The 14408-nt window shown below is 29.1% G+C and overlaps 2 protein-coding genes across 6 annotated transcripts; one reads left to right on the forward strand and one right to left on the reverse strand.

The window, feature by feature from the left end:
* The first annotated feature begins 4896 nt into the window (after positions 1-4896).
* LOC103503252 (uncharacterized) lies at positions 4897-6404 on the forward strand. Of its 2 annotated transcripts, none has more exons than XM_051087642.1 (2): positions 4897-5456; positions 6214-6404. In XM_051087642.1, exons 1-2 carry the CDS (start codon positions 5033-5035, stop codon positions 6324-6326), a joined length of 537 nt encoding a protein of 178 aa, XP_050943599.1. In that variant the 5' UTR covers positions 4897-5032; the 3' UTR covers positions 6327-6404. The 2 variants fall into 2 exon arrangements, with proteins under 2 accessions (XP_050943599.1, XP_008465611.2); XM_008467389.3 differs by having other exon boundaries at positions 4898-5446.
* Positions 6405-6506: 102 nt separating this feature from the next.
* LOC103504218 (bidirectional sugar transporter SWEET2) lies at positions 6507-9510 on the reverse strand. Of its 4 annotated transcripts, none has more exons than XM_051087640.1 (7): positions 9167-9510; positions 8340-8376; positions 8018-8234; positions 7754-7912; positions 7527-7646; positions 7290-7438; positions 6507-6813 (listed from the first exon to the last, which is right to left on the reverse strand). In XM_051087640.1, exons 1-6 carry the CDS (start codon positions 9219-9221, stop codon positions 7325-7327), a joined length of 702 nt encoding a protein of 233 aa, XP_050943597.1. In that variant the 5' UTR covers positions 9222-9510; the 3' UTR covers positions 6507-6813; positions 7290-7324. The 4 variants fall into 4 exon arrangements, with proteins under 4 accessions (XP_050943597.1, XP_050943598.1, XP_050943596.1 ...); XM_051087641.1 differs by lacking the exon at positions 6507-6813 and adding an exon at positions 6876-7139 and having other exon boundaries at positions 7289-7438; XM_051087639.1 differs by lacking the exon at positions 6507-6813 and adding an exon at positions 6876-7198 and having other exon boundaries at positions 9167-9507.
* Between the last annotated feature and the right edge of the window lie 4898 nt (positions 9511-14408).

The raw sequence follows: 14408 nt of genomic DNA on the forward strand, positions 1-14408 counted from the left end.
TATCCATCCCACTGTCAACAACACTAGACCATTCTAAATCCATATTAGAGACATGAGCAATAGCATGGGCAACTAATGGATGTCTTGTAATATGCCCTTTAACTAAACTTAGAAACCAAGTAACATCTTTATCTTCTTGAATTTGAACCACATTTTGAATATCAGTGATACCATAATCCAATAAGATTGACAATTGTATTGAAGAAGGAGATGCATTAAATCGAACTTCTCTTAATATCAAACTCACAAAATTTTCAAAACACATCATCTCATCAACCAATACACCTGTAGTCTTGTAATTCAAGTAACTATTTGTATCATCCCACTGTCCACTATGAAACACTACTATTGGAAGCTTAATCATAATTTCAAATTACTGCATAATTAAAAAAAATAGTGTATTAGTGCTAGAAGACAAAGTGTCTATCAGTGATAGACTTGTATCATAGTGTATTAGTGATAGACTTCTATCAGTAATACACTAGGATACAAGTCTATCACTATCATTAATAGAAAATGATAGACATGTAATTCTACAAGAAGATGAAGTCATATCAGAATAATAATAAAAGGAACATGTAACTCTTTTAATCTAAAAGCATGAAATCGACAAAAAAATATTCTACAAAGATTCAAACTTAAATTATTAAAATTAGAGGAAACAACTAAAATCAAATATTACAAATAGAAAAACTAAAATAAGAGGAAACAACTAAAAAGAAAGATCAAATCTAAAATCTTTAAAAAATATCTGATTACATACCAGATGATTTAACGAAAGTAGGAGAAAATAGACAATAAGATGACGACTGGTTGGAGGTGGAAGAAGGTGTGGTTGGAGGCGGAAGAAGGCGTGGTTGGAGGCGGAAGAAGTTGTGGTTGGAGGCGGAAGAAGGCGTCGTTGGAGGAGGAAGAAGATGTTCTTAACGTGGAGAATGGTAAAGATGAAGAAGGGAGAAAATCACGCAGAAGGGGAATGGAGGAGGAGAAAGTCGCGCCAATATCCTTTTTAAAACAAGGGCAATATTGGAATATATTTTTAGAAAATAAAAAATTTGCTATATTTGCAAATTGTTTAATAAACTGACATATACTTAATATTTTATACCAAAATGGTTATACATTATAAAATCTCTAAATTAAATGATAAATTTTTCCATCTTTATTATTAATAATATATTAAAAAATAAAAAAGCAAAATAAGAAAAAATTCTATTACAAATAATATTATAATTAAATTTACCATTTAATTATTTTTTTCAAAGAAAAATTTGTAGCTTGGTTTTAATTTATATTACTTCTCTCATTAACAACATATAATATTTATAAAACCTTTTTTTTTACTTCTTTATTGATATATTATACTCCTCCTGTCTTATCTTTTCATTTTTTATGTATTCAAATTCAAATTGGTATCATATCAACTTAATTAATTATAAACATGATTAAATATTATATTATAATTAACATCACGTTCAATGGTTAAATATAACAATGGGTTAATTTTAAGTGATCTTTTTAAAAAATAGTTACCATATAAAAAAAATTGAAAAAGGAAAAAACTCACGAGTCACAACGTGAAATAACTAAAATACTTATGCAATTAATCGGTTACACACACACGTGAAAAATGATTTTGTACCCTTATACCAAGTCTAAACAATATGGTATTCAGTCTAAACGATCTTGTATCAAATTTAAACAAAATTGTACTATTGTATCCAATCTAAACAATTTTGTCCCCTTGTACCCAGCTTAAACGATTTTTTAACACTTGTACCCAATTCAAACGATCTTGTATTCTTGTACCTAGTCTAAACAATCTATCAATGATAGTGATATGTCTCTGTCTATATGAGACAGACAATTGATCATTTAGATATTGTACTAAAAAGAAAGAAATAAGATAGGGATGAAAAAGAAATAACAAAATATGGAATAGAAGGTAATTAAATAAGGAATAAGGAGAAGTTGAAATATGAAAATGGATATGTAATAATTTGAATAAAATAATAACATGAAGATGAGAAAAATAAATTGCAAAAAATAAGAAAGAGAACGAATAATGGTCCACCAATATTCAAAACCAACAATGGACAAATCTGAAATTTTTGAAAAAATAATAGTGGTTTCATGCGCTTTAATTTCTTGTTACACATCGTAAATATTTTTTTTTAATTTTGTTACATTTCTGCCTATTTTATAAATTAAATTCAAAAATACTTTTTGTCCATAAAATTTTAGTAGTATTTTCCATGCACAACCAAATATTGTCATATCTAATTATCAGACATCTTATTCCCAAGTATTTCATTCTCAGGCATATTTTATTCTCAAACCCTATAAAACTTTAAACCAAACGACCTCTTTATTTCACAAATTTGAGAAGAAATACATATGTTTTTGTCTTTGGATCTTTTGGATGTAGTTTTTAAAATATAGAAGTTTAATTAGTTACAATCATCGGTCGATTGAAGTCGACTTTTCAATCAAACTGTCATCAAACCGACTATGGTTGGTTTAGTAAATGTTCAAACCGACATCGATCGTTGATGAATAAACATCAATCAATTTGGAACTTTCCAAAACCAACACCAACCGACCCTTTCCAAGACTTCGGTTTGGTCGATTGAATCAATTTTTCTATTAACCATACTTACCCCTAATTAGAATATGAATGGTATAGAAGCTTATTGTAAATAGCAAAATTGTTGATCATATTTACAAATATAGTAAAATGTTATGGTCCATTGTGATATATATTTTGTTGTATTTACAAATGGGTAATCATAATATGTAGCAATTTTTAGAATAATTATTAAGTATGTAGCAATATTTTTAAAAAATTGCAAATATAGCAAAGTCTATCAGTGATAGAGTCTATCGTTGATAGACTCTTATGGTTTATCAGTGATAGACCAACATTTGCTACATGGTCTATCAGTGATAGACTCCTATCATTGATAGATTTTGACAAGTTTTGCTATATTTGCAATTTTTTTAGAATGTTGCTATATACTTAATTATTTTGAATATAATTGCTACATTTGCAATTATCCCTTTACAAATACTTTGATTCATTTTAATGTATTTGAATCCTCTTATGACTAAACCAACTCATTTTCACAAGCACACGTGTCCAATCTCGTGTAAATTCACTTCTAAGTTTTTTTTTTTAAAAAAAGAAACTATTTGATAAAAAAAACCAATAAAAGTCAAAATTTAATTTCATTTGTTTTCTTTTAATCAAAATATAAATATTTTGTTAGGTTTTCTATTTTTTTTTTATGATTCTCGTTAAAAAGATGTCCACTGCTAAGAATATTATTTGTTTACAAACACACTTGCCCTATACAAGACAACACAACCAAGTGCTACACTATGGGTATAAAAATATAAATACAACATTTACTAATTTATGAACAACAAATAGCTTCGTCCTTTTTCACACAACATCATCCTCTACTTTAGGCATTAATCTTCATATTTTTTCTTTTGTGTTTTACATATACCATGGATTTTTTTTTCTTCTATTAACAATACTATAGTACCAAATCAGAAAACCACTGTGAATGATCATCAGTCGATTGGTTTAACACTTTAAAAATATTTTTTGGAAATTCTCCATTCGAAACTTTTCCAAACCAATCCTGACCGACCACTTTCGTTTTTCGATCAAATCGGATTGACTTTGGTTTAATTGATCAGCTCGATTTTTTGATCTATCATACCCATCCCTCAAAACTGCTTAGAAGTAAGTGAAATGGAGAAGATTAAAACGATTCTCCTGTACATCTTTACGAGACAAGGATGGAATCAAACCAAGAAAAAGGGAGTGCCATGCAATTTGAAAGGAAAGTGTCTGACACAATGCATACAAACTTATACATAAACAATGATAAAATTTTAACACACAAGAAGGGACCATAGACATTCATTGTTTTATCAATCTTATTTAGGAAAAGAAAGAATAAGAATGGAAAAAACAACAGATTTGAGCAATTAGTGGTTACATTTTAATTACAACCTTCCAAAGTCCGTGAGTGACATTAAATATTTGCTTCAAACGGTGAGACATCTCCAACGGCTCAAACCCAGCGGTGGATCCATCTCACTTCTCAAAATACTACTCCTCTTTCTAATCAAAAATTTTCCCTAATATATCATTTTCATCCATATCCATAGTAGTGTCTTTTTTTTTTTTTTTTAACTATTCAAAATTTTATTTTAAATAATAAAATTACTTCGACTATTTTCAAATACAATAAAATTTTAAAATTTGTCCACAATGATTCGTGATATTGATAAATTTCTATTAACGTCGGTCAACGTGACACCGATAAAAGTCTATCATCAATAGAAACTAAATTTTTTGTTACATTTTGTAAATATTTTGGTTTATTTTACAATATTTGAGAACAACATTTTAAATATATATATATATATTTATATATATAGCTTTTCTTTAAAGAAATATATTTTCTCTTGATAAATAATGCCGAGAATGATCGTATTAGTTTAGTAAGTCGGCCAAAATTCACTTATGTAACATGCTATATACATTCAACTATATTTATATTGAAACTTATTGTCATCTATAAAATAACCATGTTTAACTAGAATATAAATATATATAATTGGTCTATTGTATATCAGAGATCGACCGAACAATGTCAATAGGCGGTCGTGAATATTAACCTAATCACACACTTAAAGTATATATATAAAAGTTGTGGGATGACAACTTGATTTGAAGAACAAGGACAAAGTATGGGAAAATTTTGAATTTATATATATATATATATAAAAAAAAAGAAGTATTTATGGAGTGATTAATTGTGAAGTTTAAGTAGCAAATATTAATCATCCTAACAATTATTGGGTCTCATATATTCAAAAATTGAAATCATAACAACGGCAACATTCCATTTAAAACACAAATCTTATGGTTACTATTACTAATAATGAGTTGACAGAGACAGTATATAGCTCCGACTTCATCACCCTCTTCCAATAATATGTCTTGAAAGCCATGGAAGCTCTGTGGAATTTAGAAGACAAATGGAAGCTCTCAACCCAACAAGCCTTCGTTCTCTTAACGTGCACGTTGGCCGCCGTCATTGCCCTCTGTGCGGCGGCTTGGGCGAGGAAGAGAAAGGGGGAGAAGAAAGCCCACCGACGACGGACAGATCAGAGGTGGTGGAAATGGGCAGCGGAAATTAGGTGGAAGGGGAGCGGCGGCGGCGGAGAGACGCCGGTGCGGCTTTTGGGCAAAGAAGAGGAAGGGGAAGAATTGGGAAGCCGGAATTCGACGGCGGCGGTTTGGCAACGGCCGATATTAATGGGGGAAAAGTGTGAGATGCTGAAGTACAGTGGGCTTATTCTGTATGACGAAAGGGGAAGATTGCTGCAGGATCAAATTGCCGCCATGGAAAATGGTTACAAGGTGCTGATCCGTAAGTTCTTTGGGAGATTTGAACACACACAAACCTCTTTTAAGATTTTTTTTAACAATTCTAAACTTCTGTTTCAATTATAAACAATATCACAATTCTAACACTTTCAAATCTTATTAAGGAAAGAGAACAAATTTAATGTTACTAACTCTTTCAAAGGTTATACATTTTAAAAAGATGTTCAATATTTCATACTCATAATTGTTTTATTAAAAAATCTAAAGAAAGAAAAATATGTTTAGAAAAAAATGTGATTATTATTATTTAAACATTAGAGTTGGAAGTTCAACAAGGATTTCCAATGGTTAATTAATGGCCAAGTCTCTTTTTTCTCTCTTTTAAGTAAATTAATGGACAAGTAAGCTTTAACTAACATTTTCATTTAATCATGATAGCTTGGAAACAAAGTAATCATGACCTATTATCATTATTCAAATGTACTAGAACACATTTAAATGATTTAGTCAAATTAACAACACTGTAGAACACATTTAAATATCTAAAGAGATAAGATTTTCTAGTATTTAATTTTAATAACAACATTTGAGTTTTTTTTTTTTTTTTTTTTTTTTTGATAAAATATGTATTGTTGTTTTGAAGTATATCTATTATCAGAAAAATAAAATTAATCATCTAATTAGGAGGCAAGAGAGATTAGAGTCCTTTGACTCAAGAAAATGAAGTATATGTCATTTGGTGTTTGGACTTTTTTTCCTGTCTTCTAACATCACATGTTTATTTGATTAATTACATGTAGGAAGGAGAAGGCATAAAAGTAAAGACAAGGTTGAAGGATCTACTTTGATGCTCTTTCTCTACTATGGGAATCTTAAAAAAAAAAAGAGGTGTAAAAATTATACAAAGGGGTGAGCTTTTCCAATGTAATATCCCTTTCTTCTTTTTGGATAGATTCTCTCCTAATAACTTTTATTTCTCTCTCTTTTTACACACCATCCACTTCTCTTAGCTTTCACTTTCTTTTGAGATCTTTGGTGGCTTTAGACAATTTTATGTCCATGAAAGACACGAGTAGTTGACACGACCATCAGCTTTAACTTAAAAAGAAAAAGTTTATTAAAAGTTTAGAACTAGCCACGCATTAGAAACTGTGAGCTTTCTGTTTAGTTCATGCAAGTGAATCGATACAATTATCAAATATGATATAAAATGGAACAAGTAGCTAAAGACTAAGTTCGAAACAAGTGCAAGCTGTACTTATTGACATATAGCCGAACTTTGCCAAGTTTAAATCCAAGCTCTATCCCAAATCAACGAGTAAACTTGGAAGAAGAACCTACCGGAGATGGTTAAACTTCCTTCGTTGTCCTTTCTTTTGGTTCTTATCTGATACAAGATTCTTCATATTCAAACAAAATCAGAGAGAGAGACAGAGAGAGTGAGAGTGGAGAAGCAGAGCAGTGGAGCAAAGCTTTTAAATCACAAGGCTAAAAAACATTACAACATTCTTCACTCTTGAGAATTTGGGGTTGGTTGTCTAAAAATACGCCATTTAAGTGATTGGTGGGTTGAAAAAACAAACCAATCAATCAAAATGAAGAAATTAATGGAGAGGTAATTTTACAACAAAACACAATGTAGCCCGATAACGGCTCATTGGCTAACAACGAACTGCACACGGATGCTGTGGAAGAACCAATTATCAACCCTTGGAAATCTGTTGTTCGTGCGGTAAATGAAAAACATTTTCAGATTGGCTGTTTTCCTATTTTCCACACCATGTCCTTACCGTAGCAGAAATCCAAAAAACTAGATCGTTTTAGTCCGTTAGTTAACAAGGATAGATGATAAAGCACATGGAAATTGAAATCTTACCTCGTTATCATGATGTAAATACACAATGTACGTATCTACGCATATGATACAATTAGAGGTTCTCTAGACTCCTCTCTAGCAACTCGACTGAAGTAGCAATACAACACCAATTGAACACTCCCCAACATAGTTCCTATTCCATTTGGGGCCTGCAGTTAGGCAGGAAAAACATTTACGTCACATAATCAATAAAGTAAAAGTGCAATGAACGAAGGAAATGGGTAGGACAATGCTTACATAAACGAATAGATCGTAATTGAACAGTCCATAGAGGAAAAAAGATATGCTCATGAGGAAGGTCGAAAGGGAGAGATAAAATGGCATAAACTCCACACTTTTCGTTCGAATCACCAAATTCTGAGAGCACACCAAGGGAAATTGAAGGGGTAAGAAAACTAGAAAGTAGGCAAGCCTTTAAAACGTCCAACAATAAAGATAGAAAAGAAGCTTAAAAATAGACTTACAATAATAAACAAGGGAGAGGCGAACATTGATACGAGAGATGCACAACTCAAAATCCCGACAACATTCCGTCGCAAGGGGAGGTCAGTTATTTGTAAGCTCCCAATAACAATAACTATAAAAAGGCCAAATACTCCAAGCAACAATCCTAGCATTTTTATCTGTTACAGCATGAAGAGAATATTTCAATAAGTTAGACCTTTCACAAACTCCCATCATTCATAAAGACATAGTCCAGCACATATTATAGACAAATGAGTAACCACCTTTTTCCCCTTTTCAGCATATGTTATGAAGAGCAAGATGTAGGCTAACTGAAATACTGCGCCTATCGAATTGACCGTCATGACCATCGTGTTTCTCGGAGAAATGAGGGGTGTGCCATACCACAGGCAAATAAGGCAGTTTAACAGAGCATATATGTATGGCAAACCCGAAAACTGTTCTGTTGTTTTGTTTCTGATCACACGTCTAAATGTATCTCTGCAAATTAATCCCAAAGAAAACAAATCAATAAAATGGTGAGCATATAAATTCTACACCATTACTTATCTAGAAAGTCTAGTAGAGCAGATAGCTAGAACTTACAAAGGTGACAGGAAAAGCCCAAAAGCAAATATGTGCCCTGCAAATGGATAAAAGTACAATTTTCATCAGGAAAATAACGATTAAAGTTAATCCGTTGATCATTTGGTTTTTAATTATTGAAAATTGTAATTGTTTTCTCACATTTTCTTTGCAATATTTTTCATCTTTGTTTCTAATTTCCAAAAACTTGTTAATTCAACCCCTTCTTCTTGAAGGTGAAGACAGTACTAAAGAAATGATGATGAACCAAACCTAAATTAAAAACTCCAAACTAAAAACGCTAGTTACGAAAATTTTCAAATCCCTTCCCTTCACTGTTCTTTACGGATACAAACAGTTCACAATATCTTAATCTACTGCTGATCATCAAACAAACTTCATTTTAAACAAAACAAATACAATGATATACCAAATAGCAGAACCGAATGAAATGGCATTCATTTATTCATTAGTTTGACTTCAAGAAATAAAATACAGCGGAAGAAAAATCAACAACTTCCTTAAATAAGCCAATAGATTAGGGTAGACTTGATACAACAAATTACCATTAATCAATAAACGACATAACAAAACACAGAGCTCCAATTTCAAACATGCTATCAACAGAAATGATCAAAAGGACATGACCAAATTGAAGGCAAAATCCACTTTCCCCCTAAGAATTTCCCAAACAAAACAATTTCGAAACATGTTATCACCAAAAATGATCAAAAGGGTATGCCCAAATTGAAGTGAAAATCCATTTCCCCCGGAAGAATTGGATTTTCCAAACAGAACAAACTTCTCCAGCCATTAACGGAAGAATTGAATACAAGAAAAAGACGTACCAGCAACTCCAGCTGCATCCCTGCAAATTGAGAAGATGGAACCGAGAAGAACCATCTAAAATAACTTTGAAGATACAACAAAAACTCTTCGTCTCTTGTAAACAAATGCAACACCAACAAAAAAAAAGAAAAAGAAAAAGAAAAAGAAAACGTATATCTCCGCCGGAATATCACCGGAAATCAAATGGTGGGATCGATTATGAAACCCCAGAAGCGAAGAGAGAACGATGAAGAAGAAAAGGGGGAGACCCGAATGATACTTTACGGGGATTTCGTTAATTGAAAAAAATGGGGAAATGGGTTTTTTTTTTTTATATAGACAAAAAAACGGGGTGGAGGTGGACGGATCTTAGAGATGAACACGATTTTTGTTATTTGTTTTTTTTGAAAAAAATTAAACTAATTTTGCACTTATCTTGTGGGGGACAATATTTGTTATTCTTTGGTGGACAGGGCATGTAGAACTGATCCAAAAACGAGTAGACAAGAAGGAACTCAACTAATTTTTGAATAAAAGTTCATCCATATTATTAAATAGGTTTAGGTTATATGAAACAAAAATTAACAATAGTTACGGTTACTTCGGAACGCGGAGATTTGGCAATTGGCATCATCATTATTTCAAATCATAACATCCATAGACTTACGATAATCAAATATTTGAACTGTTCAAATCTTTTATTTGTTTTTTCTTTTTTAAATCTCCATTGGGAGAATCTTTTCCTTTATTTTCGTTTTATAATATTAAGCTGACTATATCTAAAATTTAGTTTTTAAATATAACAAAATTGCTGTAACTATAAAAACACACCTAAACTTTCAAACCTCAACTTTTAAGAAAATACCTCTAAATTATTGAAAAGGTTTAAAGAGTTTGAAAAGTACATTTGAACCTTAAAAGAAAAAGTTAGTTTATGAATTAAAATCGTTAATATCTTGTTACAAAAGTGACTTTAAATTTTAAAAAAATTATCTATTATTAGTATAGTGATAAAGGAAATGCTGGCAGAAGAAATAGAAGCGACAAACACAAATAAGGAATGTATATCTAGTAGAATAAGCGTCTACGAAGATCATCCCTTTTTCAAACAACAACAATGCAATGACATTTTGAGTCGTACCACTCTACTAACCTAAAAGGTTTAAATATTGTCAATCTCGTAAAACATAACAAGTTTAAATAAATTTAGGAAAAATATTAATTTGAACTCTAAACTTCGAGGTCGTATCAATTTGAACCATAAACCAAATAATTGTATAAATTTATCACTATACCAACAACATATTTAAAATTTAGAGTTATTTTTTGTATAAACTAACAGTTTTAGTTCTTATACTAATTGTTGTATTTGTTTTCTTTTATAAACTCGATGATATTTTTTAAACTTTTTAATAATTCATGGATGTTTTTTAAACAAAACTATAACAGTTTTCATCCAAATCTAATAAAAGAGTATTTAAATGTATTTTTGAAACATTTAAAGCTTAGGATTTTTTTTTAGTTTGTAATTTAGCCTTTAAAATATCATAACATTTTACCTTACATCAATAATAGAACGTGATAGACTAATAAATATCTGATACTTTAGTGATAAACACTATTTGGATCTATCACGATCTATTATCGATAGAAGGTAAAATTTTAGTAATATTTTCAATCATTTGAAACCATCTTCCTTTTACAAACATAAATTAACCTCTCAACATTTCTTAAACGACATAGATCACACTAGAATGTCGGTTTAAATTTCTTCTACTTGATTCTTTTACCTTTACATTATTCCACTTTGTTAGTTTCTTTATTTTTCAAGTTGATTTTTCTATTTTGTCAAATTTTTAGTACTATTTGTTAACATTAATCATAATAAAAATTTCAATATTTTCAATGAAGTTTCTCATTTTTAACATATTTTTTCATAACCAATCAAACGAAAAGGTAAATTCTGTCTCTTTGCATTGCTCATTTTAATCATGGAATGATACTAAAGTCAATAATGGTGTATGCACCTCTTTGTTGTCATTATTATTATTATAAATTCTTTTTAACTCAACCATAAAAATCAGATTTTGAAAAACATAATTCATATAGATATCAAAACTTGAACCCATACCTCCGAGAAATAAAGTAAAAGTTATATAAAATTGAATATGAACAATTTATTTTTTCTTTTTATAATTATATTGACCACCACTAAAACAAAAATTACATGTATTTTTTATAGACAAAACTTATAAGTAACATACATGTCCGTAATCAATATATATGTTGTTCAAATCTCCTACTTTTACCATAATAATAATAATAAAAAAGTAAGACATAGTAATAATAAAAAGAAATAATAATAACAACTGAAAATTTAGCATGTGGTTATTAAACACATGAAGGGGTCATGTGTCGGTGGGTCGAAAAGACATCTAATCTTTCTTTCTTTTAAAGTGTAGTTTTCTTGTATAGAACAAAAATTTAAACTATTAACAAAATATAGAAAAAAAAAATGTACCAATAAATTTTACTACATATTTTAAATAATGGTAATATATTTTTGACTATGTTTAAAAATGATTGGTAATAAAAGGTAAGATAAGAAGAAAAAAAGAATAAAGATGATTGGGTTGTGATATGAACCACAATTTATGTCCTACGTGGAAAGTAAAGAGTTATAATATATAAAAGAAATGTACAAGTTGTCAAATTGAATTAAACAACGTTTCACATTTTTTCGTAATTTGGTCTATAAAATCTACGCCACTAATTTCAAATTATGAGATGAGGAAATTAAATGTGGATGAAATTCAAACAACCACTATCAATAATTATTCACACCAATTTTAATACCCCTACATAATATATAATTCAATTATTAACGTATAAATCCACCTATCAACGTCTTATTGTATATCATGTTAAATCGTAATCAAATTTAAGTATGATCATATCAAACGTAGTATCTTAATAATAGAATCGTTTAATAAGAATAAGTTCACCGATAATAGGTATTTACACTATTGATTGTTCTTATTCTCTGTAGACATTTTCGAAAGTTTAGGAACCACTTTTTAATTAAAGAGCCAACTTATGTTGAAATTAATTCATTTCTTTTAATGGTTAATTTGTTTTCTTTTCAACAAGTGAAAACGGAGGGATTGAAACTTATGACTGTTCACTTTGACTAAAGTAATTAAACTATTATTCTTTTAATGGTTAAGCCTTTTTAAGTGTATGAATCAAATTAATAAACATAACTTTCTTAAAATGACTTTACAAATGTTATAACTAAACTCATTACCGTATCTCAAAATCCAAATAAATTATGAAATTTCTAAATTGAAACAAACAAAACAAAAAAAGTTATGAAAAAATAGAATAAATTTGAAATAAATTCACAATTTGCTATTTCTATATATTACTAACAGAACAGACAAAAAAGCCACAGTCAATGAAGGAGGTATTTTATATGTTGAAAATATATCATATTTTTCAATAGAAAATATCAAACAAATGTTAGACATTATTACATCTAAATTAAAGCATGTGGACCATTTTTTTTCTCTTCTAAAAGTACAAAATAAATATACCAAATGAAAGGAGGAGAGATAATGAAATAAGAGCCATGTTTTTTTTTTTTTTTTTTTTTTTTTTTTTTTTTAATTTTTTTTATATATATGAAAAAAGTTTATTTTTGCAATTGATGACAATTCTCTCTATATATAAAGGGGAAGAAATTGCATCTTTTTTTCTATTGGTTCAAAATATTTAAAAAGATTATAATTTTGAAAGTTGCTTTCATGAGAAAATTAAGGGATGGAATTGCTTTTGTCCTTTGCTAATTCTCATGTGAAATAAAATAATTGTAAAATAGCCATGTCAATTTTCCATACATAATTTATATTTGCCATGAATTTTATCCACAATATTTAAGAAAATCATTTTAAATAATCAAAAGTTTGAAAATATTTATAAATATCACATATTCTATCCATTAGATGTGCAATATTTGGTTATATTTTGAAAGATTAATTCATTATAAATAAAAAAAAATATAAGATATAATAAAAAGCAAAAAAGAGATAATGAGAAAATTGTTACAATTTTTTTTACAATTAATGATTATATGCCATTAACATACTAATGAGTGTATCTATCTTCTTATGCATACATTTTATGTAAACTTTTTTCATTACTGGAGGAGACAATATCTTACATCTTCACTTAAGGGGGAGTTTATTTGACAAGGTTCTAAAGCTTAATGATTAAAGTTTTTTGTGCTATGCTTAGGACCGGAGAGTTGAAAGTTTGAAAACGTTGGTTTCTTAACCCTACGTCTCATTTTGGTGCATGTTTTGATGTGTCCTATTTTCTTCAAGAGATTGGATATTACAATTCTTATGTTTCTGTCGTGGATGTTGTACTGGCTTGATAGTACTATCGCAAGTGGGATTAAGGAAGAGTAACTCTTTTCATGTTATGGATAAATGTTGTACCTTTGAATCATAATATTGTAATCATAAAATGTTACACAATAGTGTAATATATGACATCAAATTGAATTAACGAATTATGATATTCTTTTTATATTGTTTATGTGTTTATCGAGTTGTTCTTCCTATCAATAACACATGATACAACAATTACTACAACAATATTTATAATATATGAGGGATGGATCCTTGTAATAAATTTGAATAAACCATTTAATTTATTAATGGTAATTGTTTCACCCTGAAACTTTTGATTCAAAATTTAATTAAATCGAAACCACTTAATAAAAGATGATTATCCAAATGTTTCACCAAAATAACAAGAAAAACTATGCCGCAAGAGATTAACAAAGGAATAGTTTGACGATACTAACGAAAAATTACTACTATATATTTGAAAAATTACATTAATTTTTGCCACAAATTAAAGGAAAAAAAAAAAGTCATATCATATTTGAAACTCATTTAAAATATTAGAATAATGGAAGATTAAAAGAATTACGCAATCAGATTGTGTCGAAAGGAAGTTGTTCAACACTAGATGTTGCGTCTACGTGTAATTATTTTGATTATGGAAGAAGGATAAGTTTGAACATAAAAAATAATAATAATAATTGGACTACTATTTTATTTACAACTCCAACCCTTCAATCTTGTTGAAATAATCTGATGCCATTTCATCTATTTTTTTAATAAATAAATGAATATGTAATCAATTTAGGGTTTTGTTTTATTTTGTCAAAAAGAAAAATAAATTAATCAT

This window comes from Cucumis melo, chromosome 7, assembly GCF_025177605.1.
Source record: "Cucumis melo cultivar AY chromosome 7, USDA_Cmelo_AY_1.0, whole genome shotgun sequence".
Taxonomy (NCBI): domain Eukaryota; kingdom Viridiplantae; phylum Streptophyta; class Magnoliopsida; order Cucurbitales; family Cucurbitaceae; genus Cucumis; species Cucumis melo.

Bases quoted from the DNA above. Each gene is read 5' to 3' on its own strand.
- LOC103503252 (XM_051087642.1), top strand. From the start codon at position 5,033: ATGGAAGCTCTGTGGAATTTAGAAGACAAATGGAAGCTCTCAACCCAA. The intron at 5,457-6,213 runs GTAAGTTCTTTG...AATTACATGTAG, and splicing joins TGGTTACAAGGTGCTGATCC to GAAGGAGAAGGCATAAAAGT.
- LOC103504218 (XM_051087640.1), bottom strand. From the start codon at position 9,221: ATGGTTCTTCTCGGTTCCATCTTCTCAATTTGCAGGGATGCAGCTGGA. The intron at 7,913-8,017 runs GTGGTTACTCAT...ATGCTGTAACAG, and splicing joins ATGCTGAAAAGGGGAAAAAG to ATAAAAATGCTAGGATTGTT. The intron at 7,647-7,753 runs GTAAGTCTATTT...GTGTGCTCTCAG, and splicing joins CCTCTCCCTTGTTTATTATT to AATTTGGTGATTCGAACGAA.